The 23,282-nt window shown below is 39.7% G+C and overlaps 1 protein-coding gene across 1 annotated transcript in view; it reads right to left on the reverse strand.

Annotated features, from left to right (window-relative positions):
• The window catches only part of POLR3B (RNA polymerase III subunit B), a 109,896-nt gene that overhangs the window by 30,107 nt on the left and 56,507 nt on the right, over window positions 1-23,282 (reverse strand). Inside the window, exons 19-23 of the mRNA XM_043880705.1 lie at window positions 17,042-17,169; window positions 8,765-8,974; window positions 5,988-6,146; window positions 5,248-5,365; window positions 3,580-3,722 (exon numbers count right to left, since the gene is read on the reverse strand). Of these exons, the coding sequence (XP_043736640.1) occupies window positions 3,580-3,722; window positions 5,248-5,365; window positions 5,988-6,146; window positions 8,765-8,974; window positions 17,042-17,169 (758 nt within the window). The remainder of the gene's footprint in view (window positions 1-3,579; window positions 3,723-5,247; window positions 5,366-5,987; window positions 6,147-8,764; window positions 8,975-17,041; window positions 17,170-23,282) is intronic.

Below are 23,282 nucleotides of genomic sequence, written 5' to 3' on the forward strand. Positions count from 1 at the left end.
GAAGAGCCAAGAAGCAAGGGCTCAAAGGAGGCTGTCATAAACGGTTACCATTCGGCAGGCTGAGAGTGCAGCGGATGGGCTGGGTCCCCCTAAACTTCATTTCTGATCTTGAATTTCTGGCCTCTAGAACTGAGAGACAATAACTGCTCTTGTTTAGGTCACCTAAGTCTGTGGCATTTTATTTTAGCCGTCCAAGCAAACTAATACAGAGTGCTTCCCAACCTTCCTAAGAAACACGTCTAGGGCATGCAAGATGAGCTGCAATGGCCTTGGCTTGCCAGGCTCTGCCCTGCACTCCTGAGGGTTCCACGGATTAACCTCTCAGTTCGCCTATTACAATTCTTAACACTTTCCTGGGAAGGTCAGGCTCAGAGAAGAACCGCCATGGCTTGGAGGAGGAGTGGGGACACTATAAAAGGAACCATCTGGGGAAAAAATGGTCCTAACAGACTATGTGGAAAACTGTGTTGAGAGACTGTTGATGGTACAGAAGAATGGTAATGAAAATAAAGAAAATTAAGCAAAATTCTTAAATGAGATATTGATCAACTTCTGAAAAAATAAAGTTATATAACCAAGGAAATGTACTCAAAAATCACTTGGTTTGGGAGCGAATAATATTTATGGCGCCAGATAATGCAATCTAAATAATTAAGTAACTTAAAATTATGATAAATCTACGCAGGGAATGGAAGTTGGGAATAGGAAACAGAGGTAGCCAAGTGTAGGTCCTCCTACCTATCACAAGGCGAGATCAGCAGGCAATGTCTGCTGGTGAATCCGTCTGCAAATGGATGAATGAACACAGAGCTGCTTAAGAATGTTATTTAGAAATACTAAGATGAAAATGAGGTGAAACTGCTTCAAGAAGCAGAAGAAGAAGAAAGGAAAGGAAAGGAAAATTATATTTTTTAGTACAAGGCACCCTTTTTTGGTACTATTCGACCTTTTTAAGCTGTATGCATTTATTATTTAATAAAAATTATACTTAAATGAAAATTATGTTAATGATCCCTATACTCTGCTAAAGCTTACATTATCTATTTTTTGTTTGTTTGCTGTTCCCCCCCAATCTTTTCAATAAATCTAATGAAGTTGTAAGAGAAGAGAATATCAAGGGAATCTAGGCTAATCAGAAGGTTTTACCCTTGGATTAAAAGCCATCTGGAAAAAGAAAACTAGCAAGATAAACTCCTCACTACAAGTGAAAGGTCATCTAGACCCAGGAGGACTTCTTTCAGTTTCGTATAGAGATATTCTAGTCAAAGCTCCCTAAGACTGAAGAGATCTCAAAAATCTGCTATGTTTCAGATCACTGCAAGTTGGAAACCACTTCTGTCAATGACTGCTATCTGTATTTTATTAATAGTTAGAAAAAATTCGAGAGCACAGACTTGATGACACTCTACCTCGAGGTCTGCATTCACAGGAACTTACTAATCAAGCATGGTTTTCATTTTCAAAAGTACTGCTTTGTTTCTGCCGTAACATACACACACTCATATATAATGTACACATTAAAATCTGGGCAAAAATCAATCCATCAAGAGTGGGGAATCTGTTCCTTTTCATATTCCCCCTACCTTCAATTCATTCATATATTCAACCGTTACCAATTACTTACCAAGTATCTACTCTGAGAAAAGCTCTTATGAGAATCTAAGGACACAGTCCCTGTCCTCAAACTTAGTGGAATGTGAACACAGTGGATAATTACTGAAATGTACATACTAGCCTTCAACTCTTCACACAATAACTCTGATGGAACAGAGCACAAGGATTTGGGCTTCAAGTGCGCAAACTGATTCAGATAGAGATGTCCTCGTACGGTGTGCACACCTGTAAAACTTCCAGGGCCAACATTTTATAAGAGGAGTATCAGGCTTTGCTCTTGTCCAGGAAACAGGTCAAGTAAAACAGACACTGCGGTGACCCCAGAAAGACTTAGGAGTACATCTCAGAAAGTGTCAAGACCAACAGAGAAGGAGAAACAATCTCAATATAGAGAATCTGACTTTCACTGGTAAGCAGCAGAAAATAACAGAATCTCAAGATAGGTTTTAAAACTCAAAAGTTAAGACTTAGCATCTTAGGGAACTGTATGAAGTAGAGCTATCAAATTCACAGTTACAGATGGAACGAACTTTGTTTCATAAAATATTGATAGGCTGAAATAATCTTGTGTCTGTTAACTGAACTAAAAAATGCTTCTGATGAAACAGTACCTTAGTCTGAAACATTTCTACTGATGGAATGACAACTAAGGATAGTTTCATTTGACCAAACACACTATATAATATTTGATATACTTGCCTGGCAAAGCAATAGTCAGAATCATCAAGAATTTAATGTATAATTATCCTCAAACCAGTCAATTAAAAACAAGAAGATGGGATGGGGTAGGAGATGGGAGAGGGGTTCAGGAGGGAAAAAAACAAACAAAAACAGGAAGATACCGCACCTGAGATTTATAAGCACAAGTGAGATTCCAAGTTGAAGACTGAATGAATAACAGCCAGTATTAATGATCACAGCTCTCACTTGAGCACTTACTATGTGTCAGGCACAATCCTAACTGCTTGACAGTCAGCAGAGCAAACAGGTCAGTTACAGAGCATGGAGCCAGGGCTTAAAAACCAGCTGTGCCACCAGCTGGGGACGTGGGCAACCTGTAACTTCTCGGTGCCTTGACTTCCTCACCCACAAAGTGCAGACCACAGGGACCGTGGCAGAAACAAAGGAGCAACGAGCCAGGCACACCGGGTGCTACCCAAGCGTGAGCTGCTGTTGGTCTGAGCACTAGCGCTCGGCAGACAGGGCTAGAACTCGAAGCCAGGGCAAACTCACACTCCAGGTGTATGCTGACTAAACGAGGCTCTGCTGCTAAGTTAATCAGCTGTGACACAGCACCACATGTTCCTTGGAGACAAAAACAAAACCAAACCCACAATGACTGAAAACCCAGCACTGACCATCAACGGAAACAGGCTCGCCGATGGGATCTGACGGAGAAGGAGCGTCTAGGAGAAGGGTCTGTGAGGAAGACAAAGCACTGTACCGGAGGCAGGGAAGACCACGGGTCTAACAGCAGCTCAGCAACGAGCTGGGCGCTGTGACCGGCTGCTTACCGAGCAGGCTCTGAACTGCCTCTTGTGTCACACAAAGGGGCAGATGACTGAGGTATCTTTTGGTGCTGACATCCTGATACTATGACCCAACAGAACATACAGCATTTTAAACACACACCTTTCATAAAAAGTAGGTATTACTATTTATTTCTGAATGGCCACTTGTACTTTAGTAGGTACGTCATCTAGAACGTATTTATGATTTTGGGCTGAGCAGTTGCAGAATGAAATACATAGTATAGAGAAGCAACACTATGGTATACTGTTGGATGCCATTAAAATGTAAACAGGTTACTCTGAGAAATAAAACAAGAATACTTTTGATACCATGGTAATACTTTTTCTAACACACTGAACTTTTCTAACAGGGAGAATTATAAAGTAGTTCTTGTATAATGTGGTTAATAAATACTACAGTTTTATTAAAAAGCTGAGAAATGATACAACTTACCTTTTTGCCCATGACGACTGCTGAATTTGTCTCCAATCTCTGGACGCCTTGTCTGTCTCAGCAGCATTTTGATCAGAAAAGCATCTTCGGCATTTGAAGATATCATCACTTTTTCAATATATGAGTCTGTTGCCCCTTTGTAGCTAATATTAAGAGAAAGTCACTATAGCAGAGTTTTCAAGCCACCCTTGGTGAACCTATTCTTCCAGGCATATTTCATGTAATACCTATCACAGAATATTCTGACATTCCCATTTCAGGTTCTGAAAAATGACTTTCCTCTTTCAAGAATAAATTAAAATATGATAACTTCCCTTGGACAGTCCTAGTTTAAAGTGGTTAAACATTTATTACGAGGCAGGCACAATACAATTTAATCATTACCAACAAAGTATTCACATACTGTTATTCCTTTATAGGAAGTAAGAACTGAGGAAAACTTAGGAAGGTTAAGGACTTGCCCAGGACACATGACTCATACAAAGCAGACCTGGGATTTAAGCTGAAGCCTGTTACTCAACTCCAAATTTTTAAAGATTACTTTGATCTACTCAGCTTTTCCATTGGGAACTTTTTCACACACTTCACATCATCTGTCTTTCATTCAAAAAACATTATTCAGAGTCTACTGTGTCAGATCCTTACAGGCTCTGGACATGCAAAGATTAAGAAGACATAGTTCCTGCCCCAAAGAAACTCACAAGCAATGAAGGAAGAGAGAAAGGGAGATACACGGAAGTCTTCTGGTATGGGAGCGGGGTAATGGGAAAGGCCCGAGGAGGTGACAGTCAGTCCCGCTAGGGGCTGGTGGAGGTGACAGTACTGGCAGGGAGCGGCAAGCTATCAAGGACTGCTTCCTGGGGGGGGGAGACCCTAGAGTGGAGACCTGACCAGAGAGAAGGGAATTCCAGGAAGAGGGAGCAGCGTGAGTAAACACACAGAAGCCCATGGAATGTGTGGAGAGTAAGAGACAATTTACTAGAAATATGGGGGCCGGCTGAGCCAATGGACGTGGCTATAGACATGTGCCAAGAGTCATGGATGGCCATGTATTTATTATATTACCATTTCGTTTGGCCTTTATCCTGCAGGTGACCTTGTCACTGGGAGTTTTACTCAGTCTACTCAAATTTTATTCTATTTACTCAAGAGAGTAGCAGATAGTAACTGAGAGGAAAAAATAAATCACTCTGGCAGTAACAGAGAGAGCCTGAGAAGTGTGGGGAGGCACACGACTGGAGGCAGATGAGCAGTTTCCAGGAATGATGGGTCCAGCAGGAGGGGCGGGCCAAACTCAGACAGCCACGCGGCCACTGGGGGGTGAGAGAACTTCTGAGCAGACAGAACGGACAGCACTGGCTGCGTCAAGGCGCGCAGCAGGTCACGCAGAGGAGTCAGGTGTGTGCTGCAGGCGCCTGCTGCATGGCGGCACTACTCACCGAGAAAGGGACCCAGAGGAAGCATGTCTGAGGCTGGGGTAGGTGAGGGGAGGATGGCGGTTTGGGTCTCGGTTTGGGGACCCCGTTGTCTGAGAGCGGGTATGGAGCTGACACTGGGCAGACGTCTCTCTGGCAGTCACTGGCCAAAGGAGCTAACTTCTAATTTCTTCCATCCCTTCTTTTTAAAAATCTTTCAATGTAATATTTCCAAGGCATGACCAGGACATACGTGATGGGCACGTCTTTGTACTGCGGCTGCTGGGGCACGTTACTTCCTTCCAGGGGAATCTGAGTCACTGTAGGCATGGACTTGTTTACAAGCACTTGTTTGTTTTCTACTTTCTCACCTGAGAGACAGAGAGAAGCATTAGATGAGTCACTATCATCCGTGTGGAGGACAAAGGTTTTTGGGGCATTAAACCCCGTGATTAGAACCGGTGCATGAAATTCAGACATGGAGGTAACAAAAAGAGCCCACATGGTCGGAATCAGAGTTCAACAGGGCTTGTTTGAAATTCTGCAAGCCCATCTGAAAACACCACATAGATTAAGATCACAGCATGTATAAAATTAAGAAGCTGCTTTAGGGGACCACATGAATGAGAGAAAATCCATCCACTTTAAAATATCTCCTAGGGTGTTAGAATAGGTTTGGGCCACATGACAGTTATTTCAGCTAGTAATGAGTCCCCGCCAACTTAACTTGGACAATGAGAAAATATAAGTATTTCCTTGATTTTCCTGCTGTCCTCACCTTTGCTTTGCACCTTTTTGCAGGAAGCACAGAGACCAGATACTACACTACCGTCACTGCACTTGTTTTCCCTGCCACAGCACCCGGGTTGATACGGTTTTATAGGCTGTTATTTTTTTTTCTGCCCTGTATACCAAACATTCAGATATACTGCTGAATACTTTCCATAATTTCAAAGCATATACATTAAAAAAAAATGATTTTAAGGCTTTTACCTGGAGAACAAATACCATCTGCATCTAAAATCTCATGTCGCCAGATGGGTTTCCTTGTAGCAGCATCCAACATGGGCCCCATCACTTTATCAAAAGTCTGATTGGTATATCGTTTCAAGGTGCATTTAGCATTTTTATATACAAGGCAACGCCCAAAACCTAAAATGAAACCAAAGTGGGTTCAGAACCACCAGCAACATGAAACTGTGAAGTCACAGGTTTGTGTTATTCAACAAGCCACCCCACTCTGCCTCCCTTCCCCTCCGAAGTGTTTGTCACTCAGTGGTGTCCAACTTGGTGATCCCAAGGACTGTAGCCCACCAGGCTCCTCTGTCCATGGAACTCACCAGGCAAGAATACTGGAGTGGGTTGCCATTCCCTTCTCCAGGGGATCTTCCTGACCCAGGGATCAAATCCAGGTCTCCTGTGTTGCAGGCAGATTCTTTACCATCTGAGCCACCTGGGAAGCCCACAGAAACACACCCCAAATTTGCTCTACATTTAGATCATGAGAGTAGCCAAACCAAATAACAATCTGATGACTTTAAGAACTGGCTCAAGATCTCTACCATATAAACATATAAACACTGGAATCTCTACAATCATTTTCCAGCACAGAATATACCTTGTCAGGTTGGAGGAAGGTGAGAAAAACCTAAGAATATCACAGTGATTCTTTAAGAGCGCAGAGCCACAGCCTGTGAAAATTGGAAGGGGCCTCAGAGATCACCTGGCTTAATCCCTCTATCTTACAGGTGCCACGAGTGAGGGGCAGAAAAATTAAGTGACCAAGGTCACTCAGCAACATGGTGGCTGAGCTGAGACAGAGCAAGTTCACTGATTAGCCCTCATTCTTCTCACACATCATTTTGTTGCAAAACTTTTGCTACTCTTCTCTGGAAAGTTTTCTTTTTGCTGATTTTAGCATTTAGAAGAAGTCTCAAACATGCAAACAAAAACATTAATTTTTCTCCAGAGGAAAGAGAGAATACAAAGAAGCAATCAAATGATATTAATGGGAGAGACAGTTCACCTTTGCCTTGAAGATTAGAGAGTACTTCGATAGCATCTTTATATTACATTTATCTAGTAGAGGAGGAAAAAGTGCTGGGACCAATTAACAACTTAAACATTAAGAAAAGTAAGCAAAATGAATAGAAAAAGCCTTTAGATGGAGCAAACTCAACCACTGAAACCCACAGAAGGATTTGTCAGTTGCTCAAAAGAGCTGCCAGTCCTTCCACACTAAGTAACATTTCCTAAGATGCTAAGGCTGAGTTTCTTTCTTCTTCCCCCTTTGGCCAAGCTCTTATTTTAAATGGGATTCTCCCTCTGATCTCCCCAGGATATACTGAGCCATGTCAGAGTTCACTTAAATAGGAAAATGTCTCCAGATTAAATGCCAGCTATTACTGAAGAAATAAATGCATGGCTGTAAAATCCTTTGCTTATGATTCTCCACCCAAAGCAGAACTCTTTCAAGAAATCTAAGAATTTGAGTTTAGGAAATTAATCGGGGATGAGTGGATTTCCAAATAAAATCTCAGTGCTCTAATGTCATTTTTTAAATATGAAGGTGACCATGGGATGAAACAACATATCTCTACATCTGGACAGTAGATGAAGACATCTGTGTGTCTTTGATAACAGCCTTCGTTGTTATGGCTCCTGGTAAATTGTGTATGGCCATAATAAACTCGCCTCAGAGAGAAAGCTGCTTTGAAAACCTTACATGATCTTGAAATTTCGTACAATGGTCATTAAGTGCAACATACTGGAGTGCAGTGTGAACCTGAACTGGATGGAATCAGAAGCGTTTTCTTCTAAGTATAAATGGACATTTTATTTACAGGTGGGAGCTTAAAAGCAAGAGGACAGTAAACTCAGATCATTAAATTGTGTCACGGAGTTTCTGACAGATATCACAAAGTCTTCAGATTTCCACATAAACGTTACCAGTTAATCAGAAAGGAAAACATCTAGCTTTAAAGCATGGCTGTTGTCATTTGGAGGAAAAAAAGAGGCATAAATTAAGTGCAGCCAACATTAACGCCAAAGACACATGTCTAGGAGTACTATTATGGCTGCCTAGCAACTGCAAAGAGTGAAGGGGAAGGCAGGGCGGGTCTGCCAGGGAGAAAGGAGAGAAATGGATGATGAAGACAGAAGTCACACCACAGGTCAGGTGATGGCTAACAAGCCCCCAGGTGGGGACCTGCAAAAGTAAGCCGTCAAAACACTGGGAAACAAAAAGGTAAAATGATGAATCAGGGTTTGTGCATGTATACTTTTATCATTTTGCTAACAAAAAGGTATAGCATTATGAAGTTGAGATATACAATTTAAAAAAATAGTCTTTTACATACAACTACTGCTATTGCCCTTTCAACAGGTTTGTAATTAAATATACAACTTGATGTTTTTAAAAAAAACAAAAACAAAAAAACAGTATTTCATTTATTGTAATTCCTGCTAGGAAATAATCAAATTCTTGCATTTCAATATTTGTTTCTGTTGAACTGTCTCAAGTCACCAATAAATTAAATAACAAAGGGAAAAAAAGGTTCCTTAGTAACAATTATTAATATCTCTATATAATATTCATTTAAAAAATGTCAACACTATACATAACCACTTCCTGGTTGTATATTATAAAAATCAAATCACTTGAAACTGACATTAACATTCTGATGTCAAGTGACTTTCACATTGATCACGCCTGTATCTGAATCTGCACAAAGGTACTTTTGGTGCTTATGCTTTGAAAATTCACTTACCTCTGTCCAAGGAAGCCTTGTTTAAAACAAGAGCATCTTCGATATCATAGCCACTATAGCTCATCACGGCAACTGTCGCATTCTGTCCGGCTGGCAGTTTCTCAAATTCTATCAACTCAATAGTCTTTGTTTTAACCATGGGTTTTTGTGGATATGCCAGGAGATACATGAGAGTATCAATTCTATTCCTCTGGTTGTATCCAATGGTACCTTCATTGGTATTGGAGAAAACAAAATGCAACATTCTATTAGATCAAATAATTAAGCAGCAATGAATATAGAGAGAAACATTCACTTTAATAATTAAAATGAAGAAAATCTTCAAATACTTAAAGACCAATACCTCATAGTGATTAACGACTTTCAAAAACAATTTTTCTCAGTTATGTCAAAAATCCTACAAAGAAGAAAAATCACACTCAAAATATACTAATCTGAATAATTTCAACTGATCCCAGTTGGAGAGCTTTTGTCTCTGCTGGTTAACCATACATGTCAGTCAACAATTCTGCATTTGGTTCTACTATGTTCCAGGCATATTTACAGCTGCAATTAGAAAATACCCCACAGTGCTGACAGGCAGAAAGCTTGGACAATAGGACAAATAAAGAAACCAACAACTCCAAATGTTCAACATGAAAAAAAAAAAGAGGAAAAAAATAACTCTTCACTTATTAAGCAGTTAATAAACACCTACTTGGGGCCCAGCGCTGGAGATAAAATGGGGAAAGGCAGGGTCCTCTCCCCCAGGGAATCCAGGGCCCTGTCCAATCAGGCCTGGGCTTTTCTCCCCTTAGCAATCAGCCTTTCCACCTGATTGGACCTTGGAAGAGCATCACTGTCAACTGAAAGTGAAGCTAGAATGTTACCTACCCTTCTCCTTTCTCAAGTTCAAAGATCAATTCAACAAAAAGGCTTTCAGAGTCTGGGGCTTGTGAACACAAAATTGCTCCCGCTCAGAGACCTTAAAACCGGGAAACCCACGTTTGCCCTACTGTTGAGCTAGCGTGCGGGTTTCTGGATCTCTTTAACTTCTCCCAAGTATCTCTTCTTCTCCCTGGAGTGGTACATCTGCAGCACCCACACACGTCCAAGGTGCTGACATGTCATTTAATGGAGTCAAGCGTTAATGTGAGAGCAGATATAAAATTCAATTATTTGTTTCCTTTTCCTTTTTCTCTTACTCATGTCATTAAATCAATGGTGCTTTCAATTTAGAGATGAAAACAACCTCTTCAGGCAGCAAAAATGATATAGTGCTCCTTGATGGTTGGGCTTTAATGAAATCTGTAGGACACTAAAGAAACAAGTGCCTAGTACATTGCTAGGCTTATTACCAATGCTCAATAAATGTCAAGTAAATGAAATGGGAGAATTTCAATATACTTTTTATGAGGTACATATTTGTGCTTAAATCTCTAGAAAATTTATCAAGGTTCAGCTGAAAACCAATAGCTAAACTGAACTGCATGAACTTTTTCTCAAGTTCACACTAAAAATTGCCAATTACTGTTATTTTAGTGCCAACTAATAGACTGGGCAGGATACCTGATAATAGATCACTTATGGCCTTAGAAATAAAATTGCTGCTGCTTGGACTACAGTAAGTTCATGACAGTAAGTTCATCCTGTTACATGAAATCAATTCAAATTTATGTTGAGATTTCAGCTTCAACTGTATACTTTACCCGCTGGAGACAAGGGTTCAGGCAAAGTCCCACCAGGCTGCCAAATGTGCCCTCTGAGACCTGAGCCGAGTGTTACCAAGCAGCAGAGAAGCAGAGCCAGCTGCACTTCTGGACAATGGTGACAGAGATGGCATCCTGCTATAAAATTGTGCTACTCGGCCCAGAGCATAATTCTTGGGCAACCAACTATGGAATGGAGGAACACGAAACGGTTTAGCAAAAGTTTGGGACTTATGATCTCATCAGAAAATGTTCCTTAAAGACTTTTGAAAGAACTTGTAGGCCAATACATGTATACACATCTCTAGCAGCACTGGTGATGGGTGCGTAGGTTAATATATGATTTATAAACTATGACTTCTGTTATAAAATTCTCAAATGCCACCACACCCCATAATTTTTATACAAATTATGAATGACTGACTAGCTATTTTTAACAATAAGTAAGCTTTTTGGAGGAAATGTCATGTAGAAATTATAACATTAGCCCAGGGTGAAGCATACGCTCAAACTAGGATAGCTCTATTAGTATTTTCAGCTTCCTTAAGAAGGGCACTGCATGTATATAATAATTAATAGAATAGCTATAAGCTGAATTCTCCTTCTACTGGCCCATTTTGCTGTAAAAACAGTCTCCAATGAATTTATTTGCTCACTACTCAGGACATAATCTTTCTTACAAAGTCTCATTTTCTTGATCAAAACTTTCTTAAGGAGTCACAAATTGGCATAACGCGGTATGTATATGTAGGCTAAAACAGTGAAGACGTTTTTTAAGACAAAAGGAAAAAAAGTAAGGATGAACACAATTTAGAAAAGGTATATTGAGAACAATAAAGTTGTATATATTTAACTAATTTTTCCATCTTCCTTCACGCAAGCTCTTTTTATTTACTTGTATATATTATGGAATTACAATAAATTTCACCCATTTAAAGTGTACAAGTTGATGAGTTCTGACAGATACATGAATCTGTGAAACCACTACCACAGTTAAGATCCAGAACATTTCCAATACTTCCATATGATCCTGCCCCTGGCCTCAGGCAACCAAGGATCTGTTTATCAGTACAGTTTCAGTTTGCATTTTCTAGAATTTCATATATAAATGGAATCATATAGTAAGTGTACTCTTGAGTTGCCTCTTTCATTTAGCATGATTCTGAGGCGCATCCACATGTCTGTTTGTAACAGAATTCATTCTTTTTTATTGCCAAGTACTATTCCATCATAAGAATATACATTTTGTCTATCCATTCACCTGCTGATGGATATTTGAGATGTTTCCAGTTTTGGGCTACTGTGAATAAAGTTGCTATGAACATTGATGCACATGTCTTTGTTACTCATTTCTCTTGGATAAATACAGAGGAGTGGAGTTTCTGTGTTGTTTGCTGAGAGTACAGCTAACTTTAGAGAATAATTTTAGCATTTTCCAAAGTGATTTTACTGTTTAACATTTTCACCAGCAGTGTGTGAGCATTTTGGCTGCTCCACAAATGTCAAATCTTTTTCATATGAGTTGTTCTAATGAGTGTGCAGTCACATCTTACAGAAATTTACATTTACCTGATGACTAATAACACTGAACATATTTTCATGAGTGTATTGCTTATTCCTATTACTCTTTGTGAAATTTCTGAGTTTTCCCCTGGCCCCCATCTTCTAACTAAGTTGTCTTATTATCCAAGAGTTCTTTGTATGTATTCTGGACACAAATCCTCTATCAGATATACTGAAAATACTTCCTTCCATTCTGTGGCTTAAAGCTGTCTTTCACATATACATATATTTTTTGGTCACACTTAGCAGCAGCATGCAGGATCTTCATTCCCAACCAGGGATTGAACCCATGCTCCCTGCAATGGAAGCGGTAAGCCTTAACCATGGGACCACCAGGGAAGTCCTTGTCTTTCATAGTCTTAACAGCATCCTTCAAAGAGAAGAAGTATAACTTAAGAAAGTCCAGTATGCTAAAATTTTCATTTTTTATAGTTTGTCCTTTTTGTGTTCTAAGAACTCTTACATCATTTGAGGTCACAAAGATTTTTGCTTAAGTTTCCTTCTATAAGTTTTATAGTTTCAGCTCTTACATTTAGGGGTGTGATTCATTTTGTATTAACTTTTTATATGGTATGAGGTAGGAGTTGACATTCATTTTTTTCTATATAGATACTCAGACATTTTATTTTATTGAAAAGATTTTCCTTTCCTCTCAATTGCCCTGGTATAGTCATCGAAAATCAATTACTCATAAAAGTGTGGCTCTGTTTCTGGATTCTGTTCCACCGATCTACTTGCCTACTCTTATGTAAATATCACGCTGTCTTCCTTACTATGGCTTTATGCTAAGTCTAAGTATCGGGTTGTAAAGTCCTCCAACATAGTTCTTCATTTCAAAGATTGTTTTAAAAATCTGCATCTGATTTCTTAACAATTTTAATGTGCTCAGAGATTCATTTGTTGTTGAGACATTTATTAAGTACCTATTAAGCTGGCACCTGGCTAGGCCCCAGAGATACAGTGATAAATAGCAGACGTAGTCCCTGTCCTCAAGGGAGTTTATAATTTACAGTCTACCTTCATCATGATCCATGGTGAACCCGAAGTGAGGAAAGTTTAGTTTCAGTTGAGAAAAATTTTAGTAAGTTTTACAAAGATCACTGTATAGAAGACATAAAGTAATCTCTTAACAGTTACTCAACCAAACTGGAATTCAGTTTCCTTGTCAGAAACAAAGAGGTATGTATTATATCTCAGGACTATTATTTTGTTAAATGAAGAAATGTACATAAATCAGTTGGATACTCAATGAGTGGCAACATTTGTTATGACTAATATTAACAATATTAGCAGTAAAAATACATACTCATCCTCCTGCAAGACTACCCATTCTACCTCCAACTCTAACCCTACATATGGAACTGTACCTCATTGTAAACATTCTAGTCTCCGGAACTGTCACACAGGCTTACACCTACAATAGCTACAATGAGTATGTCTTTTTTAACCAACAGAATTCTAAAAGAGAATTACCATGGATAATTTGGTCAAGACACGTTTTCACTTTGTATCCCCAAATGGATTAAAAAAAATTGTCTTAAAAAAAAATTCAAACAGAAAACGAGAGATGTAGAATGAAATCACATTTTATGAGTTTTTATGTGTATGTTATGTGTTTCTAGTATTTTGAAATCCTCTAGCCTATTTCTAGTACATCCCGTCCTACTGTAAAGTGGGGGATACAAGAGAAGGAGCTACCCACTTAGGAACAGACTCAGTCAAGAACCAAAACCAAAACAGAAGCTGCGTCAACGCCCAACTTTTAAAAAGTCCAAGCAGTTTGGAGCTGAAGGAGGAAGGGGCGCTGAGAAGCAGCGGGGGCTGGAGGAGGGAGGTGATGCATATTCATTAATTGAGCTGACAGTGACCAAAAGGTCCTTTTAAACGGGAGAAAGGGTTCCACTAGAGGCGTGCCAACTAATAAAATGGGCAGGATATGAAAGTGTGACTCATGTGAACTTGGCGTCGGGTGCCGGGGCCGCAGACAACGCGGCCCCCTCAGCCAGCCTTCACTTGCAGCCCTGGGTGACCTGAAGACCCTGCCACCTCCACACGCCGACCTGACTCCGCGCTCTGCACCACGTCACAACAGAGCCACAGGCATGGCAGGGGGCTCCCAGGAACTCAGTTACACGCTGCGCAGAGCCCTGAACTCCACGAATAACTTAAAGAGCCTTAGATTTAAGAAGCACCCTCTGCTGGTGTTCTAGGCTGCATTCGAGTCAGCCCTGTCTGATATACAAGGTAAGGCTCTCTGGCCTCTGTGGTCTGGGCTGTCTTGGTCTCCTTCGTAGTGACAGAAAATAACTTTTTATTTTCTCACTGGTGAACGGGAGGGGTTGGTGGTAAATGGCATACAGTCAACTTTCAGGTTGGTTAGAGTATTTAGTGAATTAATTCTGGGATATTGTCTTTCACTTTCCACATGGACTAATAGATGAAGAGAAACTAAAATATTTTCTTATAAAATCCACACAGACACTGGGAGGATATATAAGGAATCACAAAAAGTGACTGTATAATTTTTCATGCAAAAAAAAAAAAAAGAAAATCCACACAGAATCTCCGAGCTATATACAGTCTTATGCAATGGCTGATACCTAAAATGGGATAGTGTGATTTTACTTACTATCAGTCAAGACAGCATGGAATTAAAATGACTCCGAGAAGTCCAACTCAAGGAGCCGGGTTTGCTTCAGACCTGGATCTCTGCTCTGGTCTCCGTCTGCTGCCTTCTCTCCTTTAGCAAGTTTTCCTACAGACCTCGCTCAATACTTCCGCAGCATTTCAGTGCCCACAGAACAAAGTGGCCTTCTCATGTGCCAACTTTAAATATTACTTTTATCTCATGGCTTTTCTTTCCAGTCAGGTGTTTTATAATAACAAACAGTAACAAAGGCTTTTTTTTTTTTTATTATTACTTAAGATATTCAGCAGCTTTTGTCTCCCTAGCGTCAGCAGTCACGTCAGAGGATTGTATCCAAGGAGCTAAATGTGCAGGACCCAGGGTCAGAGCAGCTGAATACACCAACCTCAGAAAACACAGACAATGAATTGCAAATGACACTCAAAACAAAACGAGAAAAAAAACCTTCACACAGAAAACTACAAAAGAACTCTACAGACACTGAATTGGCTTTCTGTACACACTGATCCTGCTTAACTGTGTGTGGTAACTGGCCAAACGTTTTAGGTACGCAGGGCTACAAAATGAAGGCTTTTTTTTTTTTCTTTTTTGGTAGGAAGAGAAGTTACAAAAATAAAAATATTATTTCATCCGTTCGAGTCACTTATTTACAAAAACAAAAAGATTTGCCAAGTGGTGAGAGATACAGCCCTTTCTGTTTCAATCTTCAAACACACTAAAGAGTGGCATTCGCGATGAAGTGATTAGTCTTCCGTTAATTCTGCTGAAGGTTCTACACAAAAGGTGTATTGTTTCAGCTGGGATTCACATCATGAAACAAAATGGTTTGGTAAACCCAATAGAAGTGATAGCCCTTTCAGGACACACAGGATTCAGTACTGTATATTTCAACTTGTTAGCAAGTCAGAAGCACAAGCGGGAACTCAGCCTACACTGCTGTGGAGGATGAATGGGAAACGCTAAATTGATGAGCTGCTGTTTAGATTTTCCCACTGGGAATTCTTCTCAACTGTCCAGGCATTACATCATTCAGGTAAATGGTAGCAGGACAACATGCTTCTTATTTCTTTGTGGCCAACCAAAGGGCAATATAAAAACTCGAAAAGACATGCATACTCTTTATCCATAGGAGAAACAGAATTCCTTAATTGTCAAGCTAATTATCAGTAACTGAGAGGCTAACTGCATTCCAGTTGTTACCCAAAGGCAATGCAAAAACCTTTTAAGATTTCTTTATGAACCTCCTTGTAGCATACTTTAAATCAGAGATGATAAGTCATATTGATGTCATAGACACGGATGAAAAGAAAATGTATTCAACTTAATAGGATTTAAATGTTTTAAAAAATATTTCAAAAAAAAAATCTTATAAGCAAAACTTTTTTTTTTTTTTTTGCCAGTATCCTCTGTATCCTCTTCAAGACAAAAACCCAAACTCCTCCACATATGGCATCTCTCCAGCATGCCTCTCTGCCCATACTATATAGCAAACACGCTACAGAACAGCTGTATCAAAGTATATACCAAGACTTCCCCACACACTGCTTGCTTACATTCTCAGACCTGTGAGAAATACTCAAGAGTCCTCAAGACTCAGTTCAGTTCTAGTCTCCAGAAACAACCACTCTCTAACCTCAGGTGTTCTTTCTGCTCCTACTCCCTTAGACTCTAGCTATCAGTCTGCCACAGCGTGTATCAGACTATATCCAATTCCTGGTCTATTTACTATTCTCTCCTACTAGACTGTGAACTCATTGAGGGCAGGACTCTGTCATCTCTCTATTTTCAGGTTCCAGTACTCCTGTCTGGTTTATTGCTGATGCTAAATAAATGTTATGGATGATAAATAATCAATGAATGAATGAAAGGAAAGAAAAGTAGAAAGAAAGAAACACAAATTCAGGAAACTGTGTGACACACACTGAATGTTTCAGGAGCTACAGGATCAACTGTGTGGATATTACGGACTCAGTGATTGTCATCCAGACAATAACTAAGTACATTCTTATCTATACTGTAGCTCTTTATCCCTATTGCCTTCCACTCTCCTCCTTCTGAGTTTTCACTGCTCTTTCTTCCAGCTCTCTTGGTTAATAACTTACATTTATATAGGGCTTTTCTCTTTATATTTACTACCTTGTAATTCTGTGACAGTTATTATGTATCCTTTTGTTTGGCCAAGGGAACAAGTTCAGAGGGGTTTTCTCCATTTTTGTTTAGGCTTTAGACATGACAGGGGATCTTGGTAGGGGAACCTGCAATCACTCAGGTGTGTCAGCAACATCTGACCCGGCCAAACATGCAATACTAGTGAAACACGAATAAAGACATAAGTATTCATCCAAGTATTTACAACCAAGTTCAAGAAGGAATTCTTACCCATGGCTTGTTTCCCCATGGCACATTGATAGGTGTTTCTCGGGGACTGGTTGTGATGAGGGTACGGGATCAGGCCAGCACAGACTCCAAGGAGAGTAAAAGGTTCAATCTCCAAGTGGGTGGTATCTCTATTAAGTTAATTAAGAATCAGATGTCTTAGGCACCAAGTACAAAATAAATATCTCTTTAAGGGTATAAAAAATATTACTATCTAGGCCCCAGAGGGATCTAGACAATAAAATTTAAGTTTACATAAATATATATAAAAATCTATATATAAAACATATATAATAAATTTATATAATAAAACCTCATAATAAAATTTGATGCTAGTAAAGCTGATAGGAAAAAATACATACGTAAATAAAATATAATAAAGCAAATTATTTTTTTCAGTGAAACTAAAATGTGCAACTTTATTATATGAAGCAATATAAGAGAAGGGAGACAATATAGAATGCCTATATAAAAAATAAAACATTATCACACACTAATAATAACAACTAACACTTTTTAAGAAATTACTATATTAAGCACATAGAAATGCAGTATCAAAAATATCTACATGGCACAACATTGTACATCAACTATACTTCAGTTGGAGAAGGAAATGGCAACCTGCTCTGGTATTCTTGCCTGGAGAATTCCATGGACAGAGGAGCCTGGTGGGCTACAGTCCACGGCGTCTCGAAGAGTTGGACACGATTGAGCGACTGACACACATACTTCAGTAAGTTTTTTTAAAAATTAAAAAAATACATCTACGTGGATGAGTAGCCTGCTTTCTCCCACTTTCTGACTTATATCAATGAAAAAGCTGTACTATCATCATAGAGGAGTATATCCCCTTTAAGAACAGTTACCAAGACCTGAAGTGAGAGCTGAAGTGTTAGTTGCTCAGTCGTCTAGGAGTCTCTGTGGCGCATGGGCTGCACCCCCGCCAGGCTCCTCTGCCTACGGAGTTCTCCAGGCAAGAATGCTGGAGTAGGCTACCATGCCCTTCTCCAGGGGGTCTTCCTGACTCGGGGATTGAACCTGGGTCTCCTGCACTGCTGGCAGATTCTCTACCGTCTGAGCCACCAGGGGATCAATACTGTAACCACCAGCTAAACATGGCTGTTGAGCACGTGAAAAGTTACAACAGTGTAGCTGAGAAGCTGAATTCTTAATCAGTTATTTTAAATCTTTTAGTTATGCTTGTAATCACTTAAATGTATTAATCTACCTTTTCAGTTGTAAATGTTATGAAATCAGATCAAGTATTTCCAATGAAAATTTAGCATCCAAATTGAGATATGGTATAACTACACACCAGATAAGACTTCGCAGGAAAAAAATGTAAAGTCTCTCAGTATTTTTATAATGAATACATGTTGATATGATAATCTTTCAGATACACTGGGTTAAGTAAAATTATTAAAATTAATTTCATCTCTTTCTTTTTTACTTTTTTAATGTGGCTACGAGAAAACTTAAAGTTATACGGTGACTTGCATTATATTTTTACTAGACAGCTCAGTTCTAGATACTGGCCACAAAGCAAGACTTTGCCTAGTAGATGGTAGAATATTGATTACTTTCATAATATAATTTTGCATAAAACTCAGTTTTGGTAAAATGAAAGGCAACTGAGACACCTCAATGGTAAAGGGCAGCCAGACTGTTTTCAGCTCTTGATGAAACATCTCACATCCAGGACCTGTGGTCTTCAATGACCCTCTATCCCTTCCTTGAGTGTTTCTGAAGCACAACCTTAACCGTAATTTCAACAGTTTACAGTACTTCTGAAGAGAAGTGATTTCCAAGATAACCCAACACATCATGGAGAAGTGGTTGCAATGTACCTGGCAAAGATCTCCCACTTATCCAGTTATCCATCTATTTATTTTTCAAAAAATGTGTACTAAATTTTGTTCCTTGTTTGGTTAGAGAGCATGTTTTCCATGCAGTTTTTGGTTTTGAAGAATACAGTTCTGACCCCACAACCTCGCAGAACCCCAACCCTCTCAGACACTTTAGGTCTTTGTCAGCAGAAAGGAAAATGGCTCTATGCTTTGCTTTCTTTCTTTTTGTTTTTTTGATAGAAAAACAGCTTATAGAAACATTTTATAACCAAGAAAGAAACAGTTTGTTAAAAGGTACTGTTCTGTTTATATTTAATACGATGGCCAATTTGACCAATCCAAAAAACTTTATTTTTTCTGATGTAAAAATTGGGATAAGCTGAAAATGAAGAAGGTAAAGATCTAAGTTTCCTCTTTTTTCGTGACAAGAACATATATAAGATTATTTGAAAGTCCAAATTTTATGAAAGTCTGGATTTGAATTTCACAAAGCAGAAAGGAATTTTATAGCATTGGCCAAAAAGTTACTTGGGTTTTTGTGTAACATCTTATTATTCAATATTATTCAAAATTATAACCAAAAAAAAAAAAAAATTATAACCACTCTAAGCTTCTGTCCTAAACAGGAAATAGGAGACTTCCTGTTCACCATGCATAAGGGCCTTAAATTTAGCTCAAATTAAGAATAACTGACCTGTTGCTTTGCAATAGTGGAAAAAGTTAGAAATAGCCTAAATTGTCATCAATAGTGGAACAAATTAAATAAGGTATTATGTACAGACAACATAAACAAAAGCAATTAAAATAAAGTATTTATATGTATAAATATATACACATACATTCATGTGGAAAAATATCCAGGATGATGTTAATAACGTTGAGTGAAAAAATCAAGATGCTGAAAATAATTGTAACCATGCATGTATGTTTGCATTTACCTAAAAAAAATCTAGAAGAGTACATATTAAACCATTAGCACTGGCTACTTCTGGAGGGTGGAGTTTGGTGGGATGGGGAATTACTTTATGTATTTCTACATTTTAATAAATATCCTAAGTATGAATTACTATCACTTTTTTTTTCTTATTTTTAAAGTAAAATTAATTTGATGTATGGGATAACTTGGTGATTAGGTGATACTGATAATCATTTTCCTTTGCAGAGGGAGGTTTGTGACACTGTATAGGAGGCAGTGATCAAGACCATCCCCAAGAAAAAGAAATGCAAAAAGGCAAAATGGTTGTCTGAGGAGGCCTTACAAACAGCTATGAAAAGAAGACAAGCCAAAGGCAAAGGAGAAAAGAAAAGATATACCCATTTGAATGCAGAGTTCCAAAGAATAGCAAGGAGAGATAAGAAAGCCTTCCTCGGGGATCAGTGCAAAGAAATAAAGGAAAACAACAGAATGGGAAAGACTAGAGATCTCTTCAAGAAAATTAGAGATACCAAGGGAACATTTCATGGAAATAAAGGACAGAAATGGTATGGACCTAACAGAAGCAGAAAATATTAACAAGAGGTGGCAAGAATACACAGAAGAACTATACAAAAAAGATCTTCAAGAACAATCCAGATAATCACGATGCTGTGATCACTCACCTAGAGCCAGACATCCTGGAATGCAAAGTCAAGTGGGCCTTAGGAAGCATCACTATGAACAAAGCTAGTGGAGGTGATGGAACTCCAGTTGAGCTATACTTCAAATCCTAAAAGATGATGCTGTGAAAGTGCTGCACTCAATATGCCAGCAAATTTGGAAAACTCAGCAGTGGCCACATGACTGGAAAAGGTCCGTTTTCATTCCAATCCCAAAGAAAGGCAATGCCAAAGAATGATGAAACTACCGCACAAAATTGCATTCATCTCACACGCTAGCAAAGTAATGCTCAAAATTCTCCAAGCCAGGATTCAACAATACGTGAACCATGAACTTCCAGATGTTCAAGATGGATTTAGAAAAGGCAGAGGAACCAGAGATCAAATTGCCAACATCCGCTGGATCATCAAAAAAGCAAGAGAGTTCCAGAAAAACATCTACTGCTTTACTAACTACACCAAAGCCTTTGATTGTGTGGATCACAATAAACTGTGAAAATTCTTCAAGAGATGGGAATACCGGACCACCTGACCTACCTGCCTCCTGAGAAACCTGTATGCAGGTAAAGAAGCAACAGTTAGAACTGGACATGGAAAAACAGACTGGCTCCAAATCAGGAAAGGAGTAAATCAAGGCTGTATATTGTCACCCTGCTTATTTAACTCATATGCAGAGTACATCATGAGAAACGCTGGGCTGGAGGAAGCATAAGCTGGAATCCAGATTGCCGGGAGAAATATCAATAACCTCAGATATGCAGATGACACCACCCTTATGGCAGAAAGGGAAGAAGAACTAAACAGCCTCTTGATGAAAGTGAAAGAGAGTGAAAAAGTTGGCTTAAAGGTCAACATTCAGAAAACTAAGATCATGGCATCTGGTCCCATCACTTCATGGCAAAAAGATGGGGAAACAGTGGAAACAGTGACAGAGTTTATTTTGGGGGGCTCCAAAATCACTGCAGATGGTGACTGCAGCCATGAAATTAAAAGACACTTGCTCCTTGGAAGAAAAGTTATGATCAACCTAGAGAGCTTATTAAAAAGCAGAGCTATTACTTTGCTGACAAAGGTCTGTCTAGTCAAGGCTATGGTTTTTCCAGTGATCATGTATGGATGTAAGAGTTGGACTGTAAAGAAAGCTGAGCACCGAAGAATTGATGCTTTTGAACTGTGGTGTTGGAGAAGACTCTTGAGAGTCCCTTGGACTGCAAGGAGATCCAACCAGTCCATCCTAAAGGAGATCAATCCTGAATATTCATTGGAAGGACTGATGCTGAAGTTGAAACTCCAATACTTTGGCCACCTGATGCAAAGAACTGACTCATTTGAAAAGACCCTGATGCTGGGAAAGATTGAAGGCAGGAGGGGAAGGGGACGACAGAGGATAAGATGGTTGGATGGTATCACCAACCTGATGGACATGAGTTTGAGTAAACTCTCGGAGTTGGTGATGGACAGGGAGGCCTGGCGTGCTCCAGTCCATGGGGTCACAAAGAGTCGGACACGACTGAGTGACTGAACTTATAGCAGTAAACAAAACAGACAAAATCCCTGCCTTCATGAAGCTTCTACTGGAGGGAGATAGACAACACACAGATGCATCAATAAAATGTGCATTTTACAGATTTTAAGATTTAAGCAATAGAAAAATAAAGTCGTGAACAGGGGTGGACAGAAGAAGGGTTTCGACTTTAAAAAGGGTGGTCAGGAAAACTCGCTGAGAAGGTGGTGCCTGAGTGAAGACTTGGAGAACGTGAAGGAGTGAGCCATGCAGGTAGGTGAGAGCAGTCCGGGCAGAGGGCTTGGGGCAGGAACGTGAAGGCAAGGCCAGTGTGGTCACAGCAGAGTGAAGGAGGAGGCGACGCAGCAGCACAGGTTCCGTGTAGGATCGTGAAGGCCTCCGCAGGGACTGCAGAGGGAGAGGGGAAGCCACTGGAGGTGGTGGTGGGGTCGGGGGTGGGGGACGGGGCTGAGAAGAGCAGGGACGAGAGCATTCTGACTCTTGAAGAACAGGCTACGTAAGAACAGGTGCAAACCTAGTCAGAAGCCTTTTGCAAGGGTCCAGACAAGCAACGGCAGCAGCCTGCCATGTGAAGGAGAGCTCAAATTCCAAGTATATTTGGAAAGTCCACATGGTGTGTTAAGTGATTAGATGTGGGTGCAGGGCAGAAGAGGAGGCAAAGCTGAAACTGAGGTTTTGGGCCTGAGTAACGATGATGGAGGATTTCCTGGCGGCTCAGGGGTAAAGAACCTGCCTGCCCATGTAGGAGACGCGGGTTTGATCCCTGGGTTAGGAAGATTCCCCTGGAAAAGGAAATGGCAACCCACTCCAGTATTCTTGCCTGGAAAACCTCATGGACAGAGGAGCCTGGCGGGATACAGTCTGTGGGATCTCAAGAGTCAGACGTGGCTTAGTGACTAAACCACCTCCATCATTTAACAGTTCTCCTTTACACTCAGTCAATGTTGAAATGAGGGGTATAAAAATTGTACCTTGAGAGATTCACACATTTAAGAATGAAAAACTGACTGAAAAGCATTATTTACTAAATTACAGTAAGACAAAAATAAAATGGTACATTTCATCTGGCAGCAGAAAACAGAAAAGTGCTTTCCTGATTGAAGACATAAATAGTTATCAGGTGGCAGTATTAACTATTTAACAATATAACTGCAAAAATTCTCATTTTAGGTAACTGGTATGTTGGTGGTATAGTTTCTAAGTCACGTCCGACTCTTGCAATCCCGTGGACTGTAGCCTGCCAGGCTCCTCTGTTCATGGGATTTTCTTAGGCAAG

The sequence above is a fragment of the Cervus elaphus genome, chromosome 22, assembly GCF_910594005.1.
Source record: "Cervus elaphus chromosome 22, mCerEla1.1, whole genome shotgun sequence".
Lineage (NCBI taxonomy): Eukaryota > Metazoa > Chordata > Mammalia > Artiodactyla > Cervidae > Cervus > Cervus elaphus.